Source organism: Euleptes europaea, chromosome 20 (assembly GCF_029931775.1).
Source record: "Euleptes europaea isolate rEulEur1 chromosome 20, rEulEur1.hap1, whole genome shotgun sequence".
Taxonomy (NCBI): Eukaryota; Metazoa; Chordata; class Lepidosauria; order Squamata; family Sphaerodactylidae; genus Euleptes; species Euleptes europaea.
Genome location: NC_079331.1, coordinates 23,245,057 through 23,265,787, shown reverse-complemented (window position 1 = coordinate 23,265,787; position 20,731 = coordinate 23,245,057). Strand labels below are relative to the sequence as shown.

General features: G+C 52.0%; 1 protein-coding gene and 1 non-coding gene across 2 annotated transcripts; one reads left to right on the top strand and one right to left on the bottom strand.

Moving 5' to 3' along the window:
* Nucleotides 1-318: 318 nt before the first annotated feature.
* LOC130491985 (basic proline-rich protein-like) lies at nucleotides 319-7,611 on the bottom strand. Its single transcript, XM_056865757.1, has 4 exons — nucleotides 7,500-7,611; nucleotides 5,816-6,054; nucleotides 1,140-1,566; nucleotides 319-392 (listed from the first exon to the last, which is right to left on the bottom strand). The coding sequence occupies exons 1-4, from the start codon at nucleotides 7,609-7,611 to the stop codon at nucleotides 319-321; spliced, it is 852 nt and encodes a 283-aa protein (XP_056721735.1).
* A 3,110-nt stretch (nucleotides 7,612-10,721) lies between these two features.
* TRNAV-CAC (transfer RNA valine (anticodon CAC)) lies at nucleotides 10,722-10,792 on the top strand. The gene has a single exon. It is a non-coding gene; the product is annotated as a tRNA-Val (tRNA).
* The last annotated feature ends 9,939 nt before the right edge of the window (nucleotides 10,793-20,731 follow it).

Genomic DNA, 20,731 nt, shown 5'->3' with positions numbered 1-20,731 from the left:
AAAGATCGAAAATATCACAGGAAGCCGAGACAATCTCAGCGTTGATTCCCTCCCCACAATTTCTTTTCGGGTCCAGCTTTAACCGCCCCGCTTTTTACTCCTTTCCCGATTCCTCCCCGCTCCCGCTCTTTTGGAAGGGCGCTTTGTTTTCCCTTCGAAGATGACCTGTTTTAAAAGAAGGGGAAATCGTGCCTGTGGGTTTGGGGGTGGGGGAGAAGAAGGCTGTAATGAGGCCCGCGGACAGCTGCATGGAAAGGCGAGCGGGAGCAGGCGGGCCGCCCGGTGGAAATCAACTCTCCGCCTGCCTTCGCCTGGCCGCTAAGCCTGCCGCGACACGGGGCCAGGGGTCTTGAACCCGAAACGCCGCGGCTCTCCCGGTCCCAAAAACTCCCCTGCGCCAAAAGAAGCCGGGGTGGGGGAAGGCCGAACCCTTTCCCAACGGCCGGGAAAGGGGAGAAGAGCGCGGCCCCGTCCCGGCGTCTTCCCTTCCTGCCCCTGTCTGTCCCGGAGGTCGTAGTTTTTCAAGACGGTGGACGGAACGGGCTGGGCGGTAGGAAAGACCCCCCTCCCGCCGCCCCCCCCCCCGCATTTCTCTTCGGCTGTCTTGACAGGAGATTAGGCGCAAGGAAGATTATTGAACTGAGCCCTTTCAAGCCGCTTCCAGCGCGTGAAGGGAAGGCGGCGCGGAGGGCCAGGCGAGCAGAAGGGAGCGCCCAGCCAAGGCGCTTAGCCGGCGGGGACCGCCGGGGCTTAAGGCAGAAGGCGCTTCCCTGGTAATTGCGCCGAGCGCCCCGGGGAAGGGGGCCGCCAAGTTCCTGCCCCGAGTCTCCGGCCGCCCACAACCCCCCCCCGCCGGCCCCAACCGCGTTTCTTCTTCTCTCTCTCTCTCTCGCTGCCTCCTCAAATCGAACGAAAAACCTTTTCTAACGGGAAACGTTAACAAAAAGAAGCGAAGGAACCTTCGCTTTTGGCAAAGGACCCTTCGGCATCGCCCCAGCCCACAGCTCCCCGGGCGGAGATTTCCCCCCCCTTCCTCCCAAGTGTTCATTTCGCCCTCTGCCAAAGGGAAACGGTCGTTTCGCCCTCTGTTTTTATTTTGTATGGCGGCCTTTTTGAGAAGCGACCCAAGGCTGCCTCGCCTCCCTTGGCCGCCTCTGGCCCGGGGCGTGCGGGCCCCGCGCTGCAACCCGGCAAGGGGAAGATGCGGAGGCGGGCGGGCGGGGGACGGACAGACACCCCGGGCGGGGGCCTTCCCAAAGAAGCCGGGAGGAAAGGGCTTTCCGGGGGGCTCGGCCCGGGCCAGGGCTGAAGCGCGCCCACCAGGGAAGGGGGCCGGGGGCGAGGCAGCCCCTTCCCAAGCGGCTCCGGGTTCGGGGGTGGGGGAAGCCGCTTACCGTTGGCGCGCGGGCGACGCTCAGCCCTGCCTTGCCCGCCTCCGGGCGCGATCCACCGCCGGGCGCCCGCAGCCGGACTAGCAGCGCCGGCGCACGCGGGCTCCTGCGCGGGCGCCTGCCCTTCGCCGCCGTCCTCGGCTGTGGAGCTGCGGGCGGGCGGCTGACCGCATGGCTTCAAAAGAGGGGGGCGGGGGGGAGGGAGGGAGCGGGAAAGGAGGGATCCGGAGCCGCCGCTGCGCGCTGATCCGCCGCCGGGCGCGGGAGCAGGAAGGCGACACCCACTTAGCGGCCCCCGCCTCGCCACGCCGGCCGCCTCCGGGACTCGGGCGCCTGTCAATCATCCGGCGGCGCCAGTCAATCACCAGGCGGACCGGGCTTCTTTAAGGAACAACAGATTGCGCGGGGGGGGGGGGAGCGAGAAGAGGAGGAGGAGGGAGTTGGGTGCGAAGGAGTCGCCCGAGCGGGAGCAGGTAAGCCTTGGCGTGGGGACCCTCGACGACCCTGGCTGGGGAGGGCCCCCGATGCCCCCCCGCGCACACCCGACCCCTTAGCCGCCCCCCTTCCCAGGAGGCCAGACCGCCTACCGTTTCAGCTGGGTTCTCCACCCTCCAGGGTTGCTGGTTTTATCAAACGAAAGACGGGAGGAGGTGGGGGAGGTGAAACTAGACGGGGCGGGGGAAGATCTGGGCTGGCCAGAGGGGCCCGGGCTCTGTGACGCCTCCCCCTCCACTGGGACCCCCCTCCCAAGTCCTCCACACAGCGTAGACCCTCGCGGGTCTGGAGAGGCAAGGCTGGGGCGGAGGGCCACTTGGCCGGAGAGGCTTGTGCCGGGAGTCCTACATGGTCCCTCTCTCCCTTCCCCCCCCCCAACCCTCTGGGGTTTGGGATGGCCCCGAGAGGCCCTTGGGGGTTTGCGGGAGGGAAATCGGAGGGCGATAGAGATCCGCTTCTGGCCACCGGCTGGATCTCCCTCCAAGCGATTTCACGGGCAAGAGCGGGGAGGCGGCCAGATCTCTTTTTTAAAGGCTGTCGATAAGACGTCTTCGGGTGGGGGTTGGGCGAGGGCTGGCCAGTCCCTTGGCCCGAACCCGAGGAGCGAATTCGGACTCCCCCAGTCACAAACTGATGGCGTCCCCCCCCCACAAGTGAGGAGAGCAAAAGTGGGGGAGACCGATTGGTAATCAATAGTTCGACCTGCGATCAGCTCCAGCGCCGCCCTTTTCGTTGGGGGACCTCAGCAAGGCCAGGCGCGCTCTCCCGCTCGCTCTCTGCTGGATCTCTGATCGATCCTGTGCTGCGAAACAGCCTGGAAAAGTTTTCGCAAATGTGGGGAGGGGAACAGATCGCGCCTTCTTAGGACGTGGCCCTCCTGCCCCTTTCCAATTTTGACGGCGTGACATTAGAGAGGCGTCCTTATCCACATCCCTAACGATAGTTACCTTTCTCCACCTGGATTTTTGATAGATAGATGACAAATGTATTGAGACGTTTCGAAGGGACCCTTTTGAGAAAGGTTATGCCTTGATCTTTAATTTAGATTTTAATCTACACATCTGGGGGGGGGGGAATGGAAAACTCTTTTATTCTTTTTGCAAAGCCCCCACCCTCCCGGCCTGTGCAGAGAAACCCTCTTTCCTTCGCCCGGCTTTGCTCTCCCTCTGGCAGGAATCGCGACCCAGGCGAAGCAGGACTGTGGGAAGAAACCCGCGTGTGGCGGCCAGGCCTGAGGAGGGGGGTTCTGGTCGCAGGAAGGGTTTTCTGGAGGTGACTGGGAGGCCTCCGCGCTTAGGCAAACAGAGGGGAACCACCATCCAGAAAATACCAGCTTTAGTCGTGACTGGCGTTCAGCAAGGCAGGAAGAAATTCTGGAAATGTGGCTTTAAAGTGGATTTTACCAGATTCTTTGATTAGCATCACCATTTTAATTTCATTTATTCCCCTCCACCCATCTCCTTTATATGGAAACCTTACCCGGGTATTTTCCGATGCCAAAATAAATAAATTCCGATTTAAAAAATTAGAAGGGGGAAAAAAAAAAACCTCCGACCCTCCTCTTTCCTTCAAGCGCCATTCCTCAGGCGGTTTTCTGGGAGCAACGCGGCATTAAGTGCTCTTAATGGACGCGTTAATTAAACTGTAATTAATCATACTGTCCGGTCCCAAATTTGAGCAATTACCCTAATCAAACAGAAGTTAATAACGGCCCGGCGCTGCCCCGGGGCTGGGGCTTTTGTGGGGAGGCGGGCGCCCGTCCGCCTGCGAACAGCTTTCCCCCCTCGCCCCGACATATGTGCGCCACCCGATTCACGCCAGCATTGTGATGAAAACGCTCTGCTCGCCTACTTGGGATCTGATGTGTCATTAAACGGGGTTTGTCCTTGAAAGCAGATTTGGGGGCATAAATCTCTTCCCAGGAATCCGATGGCGCTGGGGGTGGTGGGGGAGGACGGAGAAAGGCTGTTTCTCTCGGGAAGGCCGGAATTCATTACCATCGGAGAGGGGGGAGCTTGAGAAACGAGCGGGGGCGGGGGGGGGCGCCGCAGAATAATTTGAGATAATTTCGCCAGCCCTGGTTGGAGTTTCGACTTTTCTTAGGAAAAGCCTAAGGACGAAAGGCCAGGCGGAAAGGAGCGCTTCCGATTTTAAAAGGGGGTCCGTCCTTTTTGCCTGGATCGGAGAATTCGCCGCCGCCGCCCTCCTTCTCAAATCTCACGCCCCCCCTCCTCCCCACCTTGGACAGACAAAAGGTGAACTGGAAAATTCCTGAAAGCGGCGAGGTAACCCGGCCTGGCTGGTCCGCGCGGGCGGCTCCCCTTTCCAGCAGCGAAGGGCTGCCCATAATTACAAGGGGATTCGGTAATTATCCCTCTCCTTTTAATTATTTAAAGCAGGCACACACTGCATCTCGCATCGTGACCAATAAATGTTGCGGCTCGGGATGGCCAGAGAGGAGGCGCCCCCCCACAAGCCTTTCCCCTTAATTAGACTTCAGCCTGGCCAATGCGGCCCAAACCCTTTCGCCGGGCACCCCCAGCGGCTCCTGGCCTCCCCCCCCCCGCAGCAAAACAACGTGTAGTTAAATATTTATTAGCCGTTATTACAGCGCCCACCGATTCGCCCGCCCGCCGCCGAGGGCCGCCCGCGCTGGCGAGGAAGTTAAAAAGATGAACCCTTTTCATAAGAGGAAGCCGGAGCGCCTGCCGGGGGCTTCGCGGGCCGCCCCCCGCCGAGACAGGCGCTTTATGCATGATTTTAATATGTGTGAGTGTGTGTCGGTAAAGACAAAAGTTAGGCTTTCGGTATTAATTTGATGGAATGGGGTTTTGTATTTATTTGACGGGGGGACCCGTTCCCTCGCTTTTTTAACATTATTTATTAGAATAATTCACCGGAGCTGCGCTGCGTTATGCAAGATCTCGACGTGGAGAGGGAAAAAAAACCAAACTCAAACAAACGAACACAAACCGCGGCGCGTGGAGTTTAAATGAAAATTTAAATACTTACAAAGTGCCGTGTTTAATCCGATCCCCCCTCCCGCTGCGTCCTTCCTCTCCCTCCCCCCGCCTCCCCCCGCCCTTCGCCCCAGGGCTCTTAACCTCTGCAGAGCGGTGGATATTAGACCCGTCTGTTAGCCGGGAGTGTCAATTGCAAACGCAACCCCGGGACGGGGGGGGGGGGGAGGCGCAGAGCAAAGTTGGCAGCGCGGAAGAAGTTGGAGGGGCCGCCTGCAAATAACAGAAAAGAGCGGGCAGGAGAGACTTGATCCCCACCCTCCCAGAGCCCTAATCCCGTCCTTTCATTCCCGCGGGGTGGAGAGATTCTCTTACCGTTTTGGGGGGGAAGGACTCGACGACCCATTGAAAGCGCCGCCTGTTTAAGAGCAGCCCGCGGGTTCTATATCCATGTTTAATTACAACCCTGCAAAAATAAGTAACAGTTCGAGATCTGGACGCAAAGCACAGCTCCAAAGGGTGAGCGAGACAGGCGCGCCCCTTCAACTGCCCAGGGGGGAAAGCCCACCCTGAAGTGAGGCTGAGGAGAAGTCTCAGTACAAAGGAAGGGTCTTCAACCCCTGCGGGGTTGGTAGGGCGCCCTCCTCCCCTTGCTCATGCTTGGACTGGTGTCCCGAGGGTGCAAGGCGGCCCCCGCCAGGCTGCTCCAAGAAAACCACCCTCCAAGTCCCCGGCGTGTCCCCGGCTTGATTCAAGCCCAGGTGCAGACATAAGCAAAGGCCTCAGGCGCCTGTCGACATTGACTACCTTCGGCGAATGTTGCTAAATGGCCAGGAAGGTAAATAGAAACATGCACCGAGGGGGCCTTTCGCTCTTTGCTCAGGTGGTATTTATTCATCATCATCATCATCCCGCAGCCGGACTAGGCGTCTGGCCCAAAACACACACACCCTCCTCGCATGAGCCCACCGGGCCCCACAACCTCCCGCTGCCCTCCCAGCGTGCGCTGTCCGAAGTGCTGAATCGCCCTCGGCCCGGAGCCCCAGCGGAGCCCGGCGTGGGTCGACGGCTCCGGCCCGGGATCCCAGGAGCGAAGGTGGGCTCCCCGCGCGCCCCTCCGTTCAGCACCCGGGACAGCGCCTGGCCGGGCCAAGGGCAGTTCCCCCGAGAGGCCGCGGGAGGCGCTGCTTGAAGTTCCAGGAGGTGACCTGCCGTTCTAGGGGGGCGGGGGTCTGTGGGGCGGAAGGCAAGGCCCTGCGGGACCTCCTGCCCCCCCTTCCCTGTAAGAGCCAGGAGCTGGTAGGCAGTAGCACCCTATGCACACGCACGCGCACGCAGGAGCGACCAAGAAGTCCCAAGCAGGCAGCTGGCTCGTCTGGCTCATCTCAGAGCTCCCCATAATGCTGGCCAACCTAGGCAGACCGCAGAACCCAGGACAGGGCGCCGCCCCCTGGCACCAGCCAAAGAGCCCCTACGAAAACAGTCCCTGCTCTGGAGTGGGTGGGGGGGGCGCTTATGGACTTGTTTTCGTTTCCCTTCCTGACACCAAACCACAGCCTGAAACCACTCTCTTTGGAAGGCGGTTTCGGGATTAGGTGGGGGAGCGAAGAGGAGTTAAGAAAGGAAGGAAGAAAGAAAGGAAGCACGTTTATTTGTTCAAAAAGAGCCAGGGAGGGGGGCGGCCATTCGAAATCTTTGGCGTGACCTTTCGGGTCCCGGGAGGGGGCTCTGATTTTAGCGGCAAAGGCTGCGCTGGTCCCCGGGAAGGCCGCCGGCTTTAAGCCAGGGTTCTCCGGCCGGTCCTCCCCTCCCCTCTGCCCGGCTCCAAGAGGGAGGGGAGGCGGTCCAGGCAGGTGTGAGCTCCCCCGCTTCCTCTCCTTGCTTCTCTGGAGCTTCTTGCGATCCCATATCTTTTAACAGTTGAATTAACTGCAGTTTTTTTGTCAGTTAATTAGGTTTAATTTACATAATTAGTACAGTATAAAGAGTATTGGGGATAATCAGGAGGTACGTCTCGCTTACTGTGTAAACACGGATTCGGAATTAAAAATCAGATGTAATTAAGGCGTGTGCGCGCACGTGCGTGCTTGGTGGGTTTAATTGTAACAATTTCTAATTAACACTCAATGATCACCCAATGCAAAGGATTTTTTTTTGAGGGGGTACATTGTTTTTGTTGGGGGATAAGAATGGGATGGGGGTTGGCTTTCTCCACATTTTCCTAGTTGGTTTTTTTAAAATGAGCGATTTGGAACCGGGAGCCTGCCTTTCAAAACTGGAGGGACTCTAGAGGAAGAATCTTGCACCCAGGAAGGAGGGGAGAAGAAAAAAACGCACCCGTGGATTTGACCTCTTGGCTCCAGCACAAAGAGCGGCTTTTGTGTAAAGAGGACGCCTCACAGAGCGTGCCATGGTCCTAAGGAACTCATTGCCACAAGGTGCGGCGAGGGCAAGCCGCCTAGCGCATTTTGATACGGGGCCGAAAAGTTATATGAAGAAAGCCACAAAGGGGCACTTCAGCGTCCAGAGAGGGCCGAGAATGAGAGAGCTGGCCCCTTTGGCGGGCCTCTGGAGCCCCGCCCGCCCCTGGCCCCTCTCTGCCGACGGGCCCCGCCCGGGACTCCCGCGGCCCCGTCCCCGGGTTAAAGCCCACCGTCCCGCGCCACCTCTTTCCCAGTGTCTGCGGGCGAGGAGGCGTCCAGGCCGGGCCCTCCCTCTCCCCTGGCTGGAGGGGCTGGCCGCTGCGAGATTGCCCCATAAATCATGGCGGTCTAATTCAGTGGAAGTTTAATAAACGCCTCCTATTGGAAACGAATGTTCCCCATTTAACAGTTGTATCAGCACCATATAAAACCATGACCCCAATAAATTTCATTTTAGCGGCCGATCAATCCCAGCCCCCGCGCGATCGATCCACGCCGGGCCCCGCCGCCCGCCCGCCGCCGCTCGCTGCTGCTGCTGGGGGAAAATGGCCTTTCGATTGGACTCTTGACGAGGGGGGCCCGGCCGCCCAGAACGAAGGCCTGGAAATTAAACGGTGACATTTTAATTACTGGACATTGATAAAAGGATGCGGGGGGGGGCTCTCTTCCCGGGATCCAGCCCGGCGGGGGGGGGGTTCCAGCACCCTGGACAGCGGCGCGCCCCTCCGGCCTCCCGGACCCGCGGCCAGCATGGGAGGAGGGCAGCTGCCCCCACCCCGCCCGGCTTGGGAAGGCCAGAGAGGAGGGAGGGAGGGAAGCCCCCCTGCAGACCCCTCCTCGCCCGCAGAACTCCCCCGCCCCTCCACTCCCCCACTCTGGGATGTCTGGAATGGTTTATGTAACACAATCCCCCCCCCCAAAGCACAGCAGTCCTCAGCAAGCTCATACTTGGTGGTGGTGGGGGAACCAGGACGATTCTCCTCTCTTACTCCCCTCCGCCCCCGGCTCTGCCCGATAACTCTCAATAGAAGAGGATGGTTAAGTGATGGTTGGAGAATGAAATTTACACGATCAATAGACAAGACTTTATTGATTAGGTTAAAACAGCGCTTTCCCCGACAGCCCGGTTGGGCGAAAATGAGCTAAAAGGGAACAATTAACGCTTTGCTGAGCCCCCCTCCTCTTCCCCCCTCCTCTTCCCCCCCTCCTTTGCACACTAGGAGATGTGGAGGTGTTTAAGTGAGCAAGCCCTAGGGAGAAGGAAGAGCCCAGGAGGAGGGGGCAGGAGGAGGGGGAAGGGCTTCCCCACATTCTGAAAACTCCCAGGGCTCAGCAGCTGCTGGTAGGCTATACTGGGGCACCTGCCTGTGGGCGCCCACACCCGCCCAGGATTTCACTCACCTGTCTTGGAGTTGGTTCATCTGGTTTGCTCTCCCTGTCTCCCTCTCTCTCTTTCACTGGATTTTGTGGTGGATCAGCTGGGAGAAGGACCACCCCCCCCCATCCCTAAAACCATTTAAAGGCCCCAGACATTCATTTTCCATTAAAAACCTCTTGGGCTGACCAGCCACTTATAAACCTTGAACTTTCTCTCCAGGATTCCAGCTCAGAGCAGCTGCGCCCATCAAAACGCAGGGCTGAGCAGCTCAGGTTTGTTCTTCAATAGCCAGGAAGGCTCAATCCATAAATCCTGTTGTTAGAGCACACTTGTAGTTTATGACCCTCCCCTTTAGTGAAGGTAAAGTCTCCACCATCGGCACAAATCTTCAGCAATTGTACAGCCAGAATCTCACTCCTATAGAAATGACACCAAGCTCCAGGCAACTCTGCTGAGAAAACAGAGATGCTGAAGAACTCCCAAAAGGAGTGTGTCAGCCTCCCTTTCAGAAGGGTAAGCAAAAGGACTCCCAGTCTTTCGGTCTGCAGGGAAAGGACAGAGTCTTGATGCAGGGGGCCTGGTGTCCATATTCTCACAGAAACACGTCCCAGCCCGTCTTCCGTGGGCTCAGCTATGGGTTATAGAAAATAGTCATAATAATATCTTGCATTGGAAGTGTGCAAAACCCTCCACACAGGTCCACTCCATAATTCTTGCAGTTCCATATGATCATCCCTTTAGAACCAAATTATGTCTTTGTGGCAATGTACCTTGTGGCAATGTACCTTGGCTGGGGAAGGCACTGGCAAACCACCCGGTAAACAAAGTCTGCCTAGAAAACGTTGGGATGTGACATCACCCCATGAGTCAGGAATGACCCGGTGCTTGCACAGGGGAACTTTACCTTTTACCTTGTGTAAGCTGTTGGACAGGAAACTTTAGAATGACTTAGAGAGAAAAGGCTGTCTACAGAAGCTTTAAATGAAAATGAATAAATTCATAGCAGCTAAGGGTAACTAGGCATATGTAGCCTGTCTCCATGTTGCTTTATCGGTAAGTAACCACCGCTGGCTGTCTTAGAACTCGAATTAGGTGTCTGGTCTTGTAGGGAATGTGTCATACCTTATGAGGTCAGCCTGGCTCTTGATCATTTTGATTAGACTTTATTTGTGGATCTAAAATGCAGCTCCACCTGCAGTTCAGAGGGTGTTCGTGTAGGGGCAGTAGTGTAGGCAGCCTGAACAGCCTTGGTTAGCCAGATGTAATCAGATCTCAGAAGCTAAGTAGGGTTGGCCTCAGTACCCTGGATGGGAGACCACCAAGGAAGTCCGGGGTTGCTTTGCAGAGGCAGGCAACGGCAACCCCCCTCTGCTCATCTCTTACCTTGAAAACCCCACAATCCTAAAGTCACCATGAGTTGTTTGTGACATGGCAGCACACAATTATTATGATGATGATTAGTGTAGGGACACACAATTCTACTTCGAAGGAGGACTTCATTGTATCACAGATTGCTCTGCAACTGTCTCAGAAGAAATAAATGTGCAAACTTGACCTACATGTGAATGGCATGTGTTGGAGAGGGTAATAAAGAATCCTGGAAAGAGTATTTGAGTGTAGCCAAGGTCTACGAAGTGTCATCCTTTGCCAAAACACATTCGGTACTGTCCCGAAACTAAATCAACTATTTGCTCAAAGGTCTACCATACAGATCCACACCTGGCTAAGCCAGGCCTGAACTATTAGGATTGGTTTCTTGACACTGTAAGGAAGTGTTTTTGTTTAAAAACAACCTCCTCCTTTAAACCTTAATAAAAGTAATCTTTAAAATCTTTCATAATGTCTGTAGTGCGGTTCTTTAAACTATTGATGAAATGTGTCATAAGGACAGATTAGTCTTGCAGCTAAGGAAAAAAAATGACTCTTAAAGAAGATTTTGCCTGTTTACATGGTTATATGCATGTCCTGACTACAGACACCCCAGTTCCTTTGCTTGGGCCTGGCTGCCTCTTGGCCAGAAGAGGCTGTTATTTGCCCTGGTAGAGTGGCAGATCACAAGTTACCTCCAAGTGAGGGACCATGGCTCAGTGGTAGAGCATCTGCTTCACATGCAGAAAGTCCTAGGTTCAATCCCTGGCATCTCCAATTAAAAGATCTGGCAGTAAGTGATGTGAAAGAAGACCTATGCCTCAACCGAGAGCCACTGCCAGCCAGAGTAGACAATACTGACCTTGATGGACAGGTGGTCTGATTAAGTAAAAGGCAGCTTCATGTGTGCATTCTTAAAACTTCATGTGTATATTCTTGCAAAATATCTTTGATTTGAGGTTATCAAGTTAACGTTGGAAGCCACAAAAATACCTGAATCTTTTTAAAGATCAGTGTTCTAAGGGCCAACTGAATACTTAAGTCTGCCTGATTGGATGACATGGACAGCATGGATTTTTTTTTCAGAATGAGGAAAATTAAATGAAAGGAGTTTTATTTTACTATTTAGAAATAAGGGGAAATTCTCTCTCTCTGTGTGTGTTTCCTGTTAGGATTGGCAAAGGAGAGATTTAACACATCTCCTCCCAGAGATATATCCTGTGGATTAGTTACCTCCGACCTCACCCTATCACGTGCCCACAACCAAGAGTAAGAAGAGTGACAAACGTCTGTCCAAACGTTTCAGTCTATGTCCTGAAATTATTACCTTCTCTCTGACAACTGATAATCTTGATGGTAGAGAGGGGTTCAATCCATCTCCCAGCCCAGCCCCTAATCCCAAGGACCCTCAATGATGCCCTCCTACCACGTGTTTTTTCACACCCCACCCCCAGGAAAAAGAATATTCAGCTTGATCCTGGTGGGCAAGCCTCTTTGTGAGTTCTCGCCATGACTTTGCACCCGTCAAAACACAAGAAGTGGGAGCAAAAAGTTGAGGCGCCTCACGGTGGGGCTGTCCATGGTGGGGAGGAAGGAGTTAAAGAGCCCTTTGGTGCGGTCATAGTGATTCCACGGGCCAATAACTTTGGCTTAGCTTTTCCAGCCCTGCTCAGTTCCAAACGTGGCCTTTGTTAATCAGTTGTGGAAAGAGGCAGAAAATAGACATTAGGAAGAATGTTCTAACAGAGCGGTTCCTCAGTGGAACAGGCTTCCTCGGGAGGTGGTGAGCTTTCCTTCCCTGGAGTTTTTGAAGCAGAGGCTAGATGGCCATCTGTCAGCAATGCTGATTCTGTGACCTTAAGCAGATCATGAGAGGGAGGGCATCTTGACCATCTTCTGGGCATGGAGTAGGGGCCACTGGGGGTGTGTGGGGGGGAGATAGTTGTGAATTTCCTGCATTGTGCAGGGGGTTGGACTAGATGACCCTGGTGGTCACTTCCAACTCTATGATTGTATGATTCTATATCGAGTCTGAGCCACAAAGGCAACTGCTGGTGGTACTGGGGGCTGTCTTACATCTTTGAAACTCTGTCCCTCAAGAGCCCAAATTGAGATATGGTTATGGAAAGTGCCGTCAAGTCACAGATGATTTATGGTGACCCTGTAGGGTATTCAAGGCAAGAGCTGGTTTGCCACTGCTTCCCTTTGTGTGGGCCGAGAGTGTTCGGAGAGAACTGTGACTGGCCCACCGTCACCCAGCAGGCTTCATGTGGAGGAGTGGGGAATCAAACCCAGTTCTCCAGATTAGAGTCTGCCACTCTTAACCACTACACCATGCTGGCTCTCAAATGGAGGTATAGTCCTGAAGTAACAGATAGCAGCATAGAAATTCTAAATTTTGGAGTGGATTCAGCCAGGGGTTTTTCCCACTCAGTTCTGCACAATTCCCCTCCTTCCACATGAAGTTTTGTCCATACAGGTCCCACAACCCCCAACATAGCATTTCTGGGTGGCCAAAAGGGACCCTTTGTTCCTTTTCTACCAGCAGAAAAGCTGGCTGGGTCCATCCCCTTATCTGGATTAATTCAGAATATCAAGCAATAGCTGCACTTGTGACATGGTTAATGTCATATGTAAACGCACCCTCAGGAGGAAATTTTTGGCCCCAGCTGGAGGAGTTTGGGGTTTTGTTTTGTCTTTCGAAGCCACAGTTTGAGTGGTTCCATGAATTGTTTTCTTTGCCAATAAATCCACGCACCAAGAGAGCTTTCTCAAGCTGCTGTAGAGGAAACAAAGAATGACGCTTTGCCCTTGGCAAACTGACAGCAGGGTGCTGGGGGAAAAAAAAGAATGCAAGGAACAATTTTTTTCCTCCTCAGAACCCGGCTCTTGAAAACAAGGCGGCTAAATTGCAAGCACTTGAGGGCTTCAGGGGAGAGATGGCGGTCTATTTTTTTAAAAATAGAATGTCTTTCTTGGGAGCAAGTCTAAAAAAAACCTCTGCAAAACTTTAACACAGTTGGAATGTGGACAAGCTCCCCCAGCCTGACGCCAATCTAAAACATACACGGTGTTTTGAGAGGTACCACTGGTAGTCTGAATGAGTACCAGGATACATAACAAGATCACCCTTACAAAACTGAAGAAGGGGAACGGGTGGGTTTTCATTAATCCAGTGCATGGTCAAAGGAAAGACAGGAATTATAATCCAAGATGGTGATTTAGAGCGGTGGCTAATTTTGTTACTGATTAAATTTGAGGGCAAATATCCCACCTTTCCTGCTTGCTCTGCAGATTGGTTATTTTGGGCAAGGGCTAAGGACTGGAGCTATAAACCAATACTTAAAATTGTGAAAAACCTAATGATCCAAAGATATAATTTATTACAGGAGCAAATGGGAAATCATAGGTCTTCTCCCTTCCCCCCTGCATGTATAATCCACTTTGATCCACAGAAGTGTTGGGATGACTAAAAGGAATTCCGTTTCAAATTCTGACGTGGTAGCACGTGAAAGAGGGGAGGGAAAGCACAAGATTCTCAGCAGGGTTCAAGGCCCCCCTCCTGCTCCTCTTGGATATATTCAGTATGGAATAAAGAACTGGTACTACTAAAGATCATTTGCTGTGGTTATAGGTGTTGTAGAGGAATAACTTCTCATGGCCTGAAAACACACTGAAGAGAGGTGGAGATCTCTCCCCAAATTAGAATGCTAAAGGACAACAGGACAGGTGAACTCCCAAAAGGAAGGGCATTATGGATTCTGAAGTGGCTGGTAAGCAATTTTCAGTTGTGTGGTTAGATAGAATTAAAGGCTGTGGAAGGCTCCAAACTGGTAATAATTGGAGACAGCTGAAATTACAGCTACAGTGAAGTTGTTGAGATTTCTGGGAGAGGAATAACTGGAGAGTGCGGGGCTAAGGTATGGTCATCTTTCAACTTAACCCTTCTGGGTACGAAGACACTCAAAGTTCAAATAAACATTGCTTCGTACTGCTTGGCTGCCTCTCTTTTGGCCAAGGGTGGCTGGGCCCATGACCTTAGCAGGAAAGTTTACAAGGAGCCGTAGGTGAGCCAGAGGTGCTGATAGCCCCACAAGGACTGCTAGGCTGTAAGCACTTGTCCCGTAGTACTTCCTAAAGCAATCTCCACAGACAGGTAATCCAAGGAAAATTGAGTTTATTGGAAAACATACAGGTATCAGAGCTTGCAGAAGTAAAGCAGGAATGGGGGGGGGGCAGGATATACAGCAGAATATATGGCCAGACAGGTCATAGCAGATAGTATCGGTTGGCACGCCAACCACGGCTATGGGGCCAGGCTCCCATGGGCTTCAAAGGCTAGAAAGGAATGCAATCATTACATAAACAATCCTTGAGAGAGGCATCTGTGAGGAGACATAACAGTGAGGCCTGACATCCTGCTCCCTTCAGGGCCCCCTCCCGTCTCGCAAGGGGGCAGGCCTGTGGGGGTAGGCGGTATGGAAGGAGCGCACCAGGCAAGGGGCGGAGACATTGCGTGCGCGAACCCACTCATCTTGGGCGGGGGTGAAGTGTTTCCAACGAACGAGGTACTGGAGGGAACTGTGATGGATACGCGAGTCCAGGATCTTTGCAACTTCGAATGCTCCCCCCCCCCACCATAGGCTTGGATGCAGCCACCACAGAGGATGTTGGCTTGCCCGGCCCCTCCTCCTGCCCTGCCACTGGACAGGCCTGAGGGGTTGACACTGGCCAGAGGCAACATGGGAGGATGCAACAGGCGGGCCTAAACACCTGGGCCAGATCCGGCAGAACCACCGGGCCCGTTTGCCATGGCTTGCCCCAGAGCAGTTTTCATGTCTCTTCCTGCTTTTTACTGCTGCACCTCTACACTAACCATCAACACAGCGTCACTAGCTATTTTGATAGCTTTTTTCTAAGTACATGAGAATTTTGGATAGCTACACATTACAACAGCCTTGCAGAAACTGCTGGGAAATGATTCCAGGTAGGGGTGGCTTGACATTGGGAGTAGGGATGCTGCAAATCTTGTCATGAATACGCTTGACCACAGGACTTACAATGTTTGGATCAAGAAGAGTTGGTTTTTATATGCCAACTTTCTCTACCACTTATGGGAGAATCAAACCAGCTTACAATCACCTTCCCTTCCCCTCCCCACAACAGACACCCTGTGAGGTAGGTGGGACTGAGAGAGTGTGACTAGCCGAAGGTTACCCAGCTGGCTTCATGTGTAGGAGTGGGGAAACAAATTCAGTTCACCAGATTAGCCTCCACCACTCATGTGGAGGAGTGGTGAATGAAACCCCATTCTCCAGATCAGAGTCCACCACTCCAAACTACTGCTCCAAACCACTACACCACGTTGATCAGCGGTGAGTTCAACACTTGGTCTGTTTGGTTTGTGTTGAGCGGCTGCAAGCACCTGCTGAGCCACTTTGCGCCAGAACTGTGCAGGCACAAAGTTGTTCCACCAGGCCTGTGATTGAGGGCAGCCACAGGCTGTCATCTGTGCTGGTCTCTCTACCCCCCCCCCATTCTTGGTTTTATTAAATTGGGGGGGCACTGTTTGCTCTAGTGTCTAGGGCTGTTGATTTGGTTCGGCCCGAACTGAAAATCAGTCGAATTTCCCCTGATTCGGTGGTTTTTAGTTCGGGAGGAACCGAACTCAAAACTGGCGGGCAACCGGGGGGGCCGAATTCAGCAAGTTCGGGAGTTCGCGAATAAATTCAGCAAATTCGGGGCCGTCAGTAAGCAGCATAACCGTCAGTAAGCAGCATTCTCCTCCCCCGGCCAATCGGTGGCCAAGCTGGGTCTTCTTCTGGCCAATCAGTCAGGATTGAGTACTGGAGGAATCAGTTGATGTGCGGCCCGGCCAGGGAGAGAGAGAGAGAGAGCGAAATCCTCGTGTGTGTGTGTGTGGGGGTGCTTGTGGACATTCGCTCCTTTCTGTGGCTGCAGGGGGCGTATTTTTTGGGGTACGGACACAAAACTTTCAGTGAAACTTCAGATGAAGCTTCTTAAGATACCCCCAACTTTTGTAAACATTGGGTCAGGGGGTCCCGAGATATGGGCTCCCCCCTTTTTCTTTCCATGGCTGCAGGGGGGCATTTTTGGGGGTACAGACCCCAAACTTTCAGTGGAGCTTCAGATGAAGCTTCTTAAGATACCCCCCAAGTTTTGTAAACATTGGGTCAGGGGGTCTCGAGATATGGGCTCTCCCCCTTTTCCCTCCCCCCTTTTCCATTTATGTGGCTGCAGGGGGCGCTTTTTTGGGGATATAGCCCCAAACTTTCAGCAAAGCTTCAGACACTTATTCTTAAGATACTACCCAAGTTTTGTAAAGATGGGTTCAGTGGGGGCCGAAATATCGCCTCCCCCCTTTTCTCTTTCCATGGCTGCAGGGGGCGCATTTTTGGGGGTGCAGATCCCAAACTTTGAGCGGAGTTTCAGACCAGTGTTCTTAAGAGACCACCCAAGTTTTGTGAACATTGGGTCAGGGGGTCCCGAGATATGGGCTTTCCCCTTTCCCCTTTCCCCTATTGGGATGAATGGATCAGCCGATCCTGTGTGCATCTCCACTCCAGAGCAAAATGTCCCGTGCCTAATTGGAATCATCTTGGATTACAAGTCCTCCCCAGCCCCTTCTGATGGAACAGAAGACAGCCACAGTAAGACCCCTTTGGGGGCTTTAATCTATAATTTTTCTCCTGTGTATGTGTGTGTGTGTGTGTGGGGAAAGCAGAGTCTGTGTGTGTGTGGGGAGGGAGCAGTTTCTGTGGGTGGGGGGGAAGCCAAAGGGGGCTTTCGTCGGTTCTGCCTGGGGTGTGTGTTCCCCCTCGAGTCTCTCGCTCCCTGGTTTGAGGGGGGAGGTTTCAGTTGTGTGTTGCAAAGGTATTGTTTTACAAGGTTGTGTTGTTTTGCGGTTGTTTTGCAGTTGCTTTGCAAACGTTTCAGCTGTTGTCGGGGCTGGGAGCTTTGTGCGTGGGCGGCAAGCTCTGCTGAGAGATGCACATTAAGGGTGGGGGGACTCCTTTCAGGGCCCATATCTCAGCCCCCCCGACCCAATCTTTATAAAACGTGGGGAGTCTTTCAATAAACGTCCTTTGAAGCTCTGCTGAAAGTTTGGGACCTCTAAACCCAAAAATGCCCCCCCAGAGCCGCAGAAAGGCGCGATTGCGTTTTTAATGGCTTTATTTGGCCGAATTTTTTTTCCGAACGTTGAATTCCCGCCGAATTGAACGGATCCGAAGTGGGGGAGTTCGGACTTCGGCATATCCCGAATCTAAACGGGCTGAATTCGGCCGAATCCGAACTATACCGAATTTTTTTTAATTCAACAGCCCTACTAGTGTCCCCAGTGGCTTTTATATTCGGTTAGCACCATCTTGTTCTATGTATTGTTCTTTGGATCGTCTATTTTTATATATATTGTTATGCAGTTTTAATAGATAATGTTTTATAGTGTTATTGTATTTACTGTTTGATTTGTTGTTACCCGCCCTGAGCCCGCCCTTGGCTGGGGAATGAGGGCGGGATACAAGTCTAAATAAATAAATAAAATGATGCTGCTGATTCAAAATGATCAACAGCCATTAGCATCACTAGGGACTACTTAGACAAACACTGAAGGGCAGGGTTTTATTTGAAACACAAGATTTATTGATGACTGATTTATACGTTCTGTGAATGGTCTATGTAAACAATTGCCTGCTAAGTAGAGCAGTTTTGCAGCATGGATGGCGAGGGTAGAACTCTGTTGGGCTGTGAGACAGTGCGCATACTTGAAAAGCCAACTGCACTGCATGGAATCATTAGTAAGGAATACAGTGAAATAGCCTGCTGAACCCCCACAAAGATCGAGGAACTATCAAACCGATGATCAATAAATCTGGTCTCTCTTTATAAGAAGAAGAGTTGGTGTTTACTTGCCGATTTTCTCTCCCTTTTAAGGAGAATCAAACTGGCTTACAGTCTCCTTCCCTTCCTCTCCCCACAACAGACACCCTGTGAGGTAGGTGAGGCTGAGAGAGTTCGGGGAGAGCTGTGACTGGGCCAAAGTCACCTAGCAGGCTTCATGTGGAGGAGTGGGTAAACCAACACAGTTCACCAGATTAGAGTCAATCACTCATGTGTAGGAGTGGGGAATCAAACCTGGTTCTCCAAATAAGAATCCATTGCTCTTAACTACTACCAGTGAACAGCACATGAGCTGAACTCGAGGGTGTTACAGGACCCCTAACTGGGAGTGGTACGCCATACAGAGGGAATGCTATGCCATGGCTCTCCCAAACTGCATGGCAAGTCTTATGCCACAACCAAGGAAGAAAATTATGGAGGTGTTTAAGAGCCTATGCCATTTTTTCAGGTGTGGCTAAATGCAGCCCTTTTCTCCACAGAGCTGATTCTCCTTCTCTCATCTAACAGGGACGGTTCTTACTTTTTTATCCGTAGACATCCAAGGACTTTGAGATTTTCTTGATGGTGATGCCAGGTCACCGAAAGCTAATTTAATCTTTGTTCTCCTTCCCTTTGAGTAAATTTAATAGCAGAAAGTTAAGTCTTGAAGCGTCTTTGGCCCACATGTTCTTAAGTGACACATTTCACTTCAGATTTGAGAAGGTACATCAAAGCAGTTGTTATGATGAGTGCACAACCGATCTAGAGAAGCAGAGAGATTAGTTTTCTCTAGTTACTCCAAGCACTTTTGGCAGGTGGGACCGCCAACTGTTCTCTCTGACAAAACAGGGCCCAGAGGGCAGTCCCTCAATATTTTAAGCAATTCTACTGCTAAAGCCAAGTGGGTCTCATGGGCTGTCCAGATGGGAGTCTGCCTGGCAAATATAAGCAAGGGTTTTTTGCAGAAGAAAACTGGAATTTATGTCCGTTGTATTCCATTACCACTGCTGAGCAGTCTGCTCTTGACAACCAATTATGCAATCCTATCTGCATGTCTTTAAGGAAGAAAAAGCAGCATTGGGCCAATTTACAGACCCAAACTTCCAGGACAATAAATGGGGGGATGGGACAGATCTACGTGCTGCTCAGCAATTGCTTCTTACAAATGTTTTTTTTGTGTGTGCATCAATTGTTGCAGTTTCCAAAGGGTTAATGCAGACTTAGTGAATGCCTAAACAGCTAATTAATTACTGTCAAACCCAACCGTTCATTTTTTAACCACCCCATCCCTCTTCACTCCAAAGTTGCTAATTGACTCTTGCAGAGAACATTCAGTCTTCACCACTTAAAATACGCATAGACCACTAATTAGCAGTCTTGGTCAACCTTCCTCTATGGCTGATAAACGGAATCCTTCGAAGGAGGATCAAAATCGTATGATCCTTTCGGCTAGTAGGCTCATATGATGAAGGGGGTGGGGAGAGAAGCAAATTCTTCTGGTGGGACTTTTAAACTAATTTTAAGATGCCTGACACAGGAAAAAGTTTATGCAAAGTGAGGAGAAGATAAATAAAGGGAAAAGCTGTGTAGGCCCGGCTGGCTCAAAGGAAAGAAATTTGTCTCACTTTTAGAAAAAGCACCTGAAGCTACTGGTCACATCGAGTCATTCATTGTCCCGTTATCTGCCAGAGAGGTTGTGACATGCGAGCAATTAAGACAAACTTTAGCCTACGAGTTCATGCCTGCAATCTCTATCCTTCACCAGAAGATGGATGATCCCTCCAAGGAAGGAAGAAAAGTACTTTGAAAGTAACACTTAGGATTTGTAATTGTTCGGCAGAATTTTTTCACTACACGGGGCTCGAGAACCCCCAATATTTTATCCCTCTTCAGGTTTTTTAGTGACATTGCATTCCATACACACTGAAGCTGGCAGTCTTCCGAAGAACCTGCTTACACGGAGTAATAAAGGAACCGAGACACTGTAAGTTCTACATTCTAATGTAAAACATGTAAAAACCTGGCTACAAAATGAGAGAAAAACTATATTAGGCAAAAAGACCCATAACCAGGGGTATTTATAATTCTCTTTTGAAATGGCTATGAACTTCGAAGACTTTCATGTGTGGCCAACGGAAATAATAAGTATGTTTTCGGACGAGGTGCTAGGGAAAGCTTCCACTTAGAGCAATGATCCCCAAACAAGACAAATAAGGACGTTACAGAGCCTGCCAGTGTATTTCTTGGTGTCTATGAACACATGAACACATGAAGCTGCCTTATACTGAATCAGACCCTCGGTCCATCAAAGTCAGTATTGTGTATTCAGACCAGCAGCAGCTCTCCAGGGTCTCAGGCAGAGGTCTTTCACATCACTTACTTGCCTGGTCCCTTTAACTGGAGATGCCAGGGATTGAACGTGGGACCTTCTGCATGCCAAGCAGATGCTCTACCACTGAGCCACAGCCCCTCCGCTTGCTTCTTGGGATCAATCCCTAAGGGTCTTGCAAAACCACCTCCCTCCACACACACCCCAAGATGCACACTTAGGTACCTTTGGGTCACTCCCTACTAAATGACTGAGTCTTCCTGGGCAGGTGTGTCACAGCTCTGCACCCATGGCTTGGCCATAAACACAAACTGGTATCTGAGTGTGGCAGCTTCTCCCTGTGGCTACGCAGGGCAAAAGCCCTCACTTTTCTTCAGAAAAGTGCTACAGGAACTTCTGAATAACCGAGGAGGCCTTCCTTTTTGTCTGCAAGGAGTGCCTAATTTGGACGCAGCTGCCTCAACCAGCTCAGGCTGCTGCCTAAATTG

What these genes read in the sequence shown, in the direction of transcription:
- LOC130491985 (XM_056865757.1), bottom strand. Translation starts at nt 7,611, where the DNA reads ATGATTTATGGGGCAATCTCGCAGCGGCCAGCCCCTCCAGCCAGGGGA. An exon ending in GAAAGAGGTGGCGCGGGACG is followed by an intron (nt 6,055 to 7,499) that starts GTGGGCTTTAAC and finishes CTAGAACGGCAG; the next exon opens with GTCACCTCCTGGAACTTCAA. An exon ending in GCGGGAGGTTGTGGGGCCCG is followed by an intron (nt 1,567 to 5,815) that starts GTGGGCTCATGC and finishes CCTCTTTTGAAG; the next exon opens with CCATGCGGTCAGCCGCCCGC.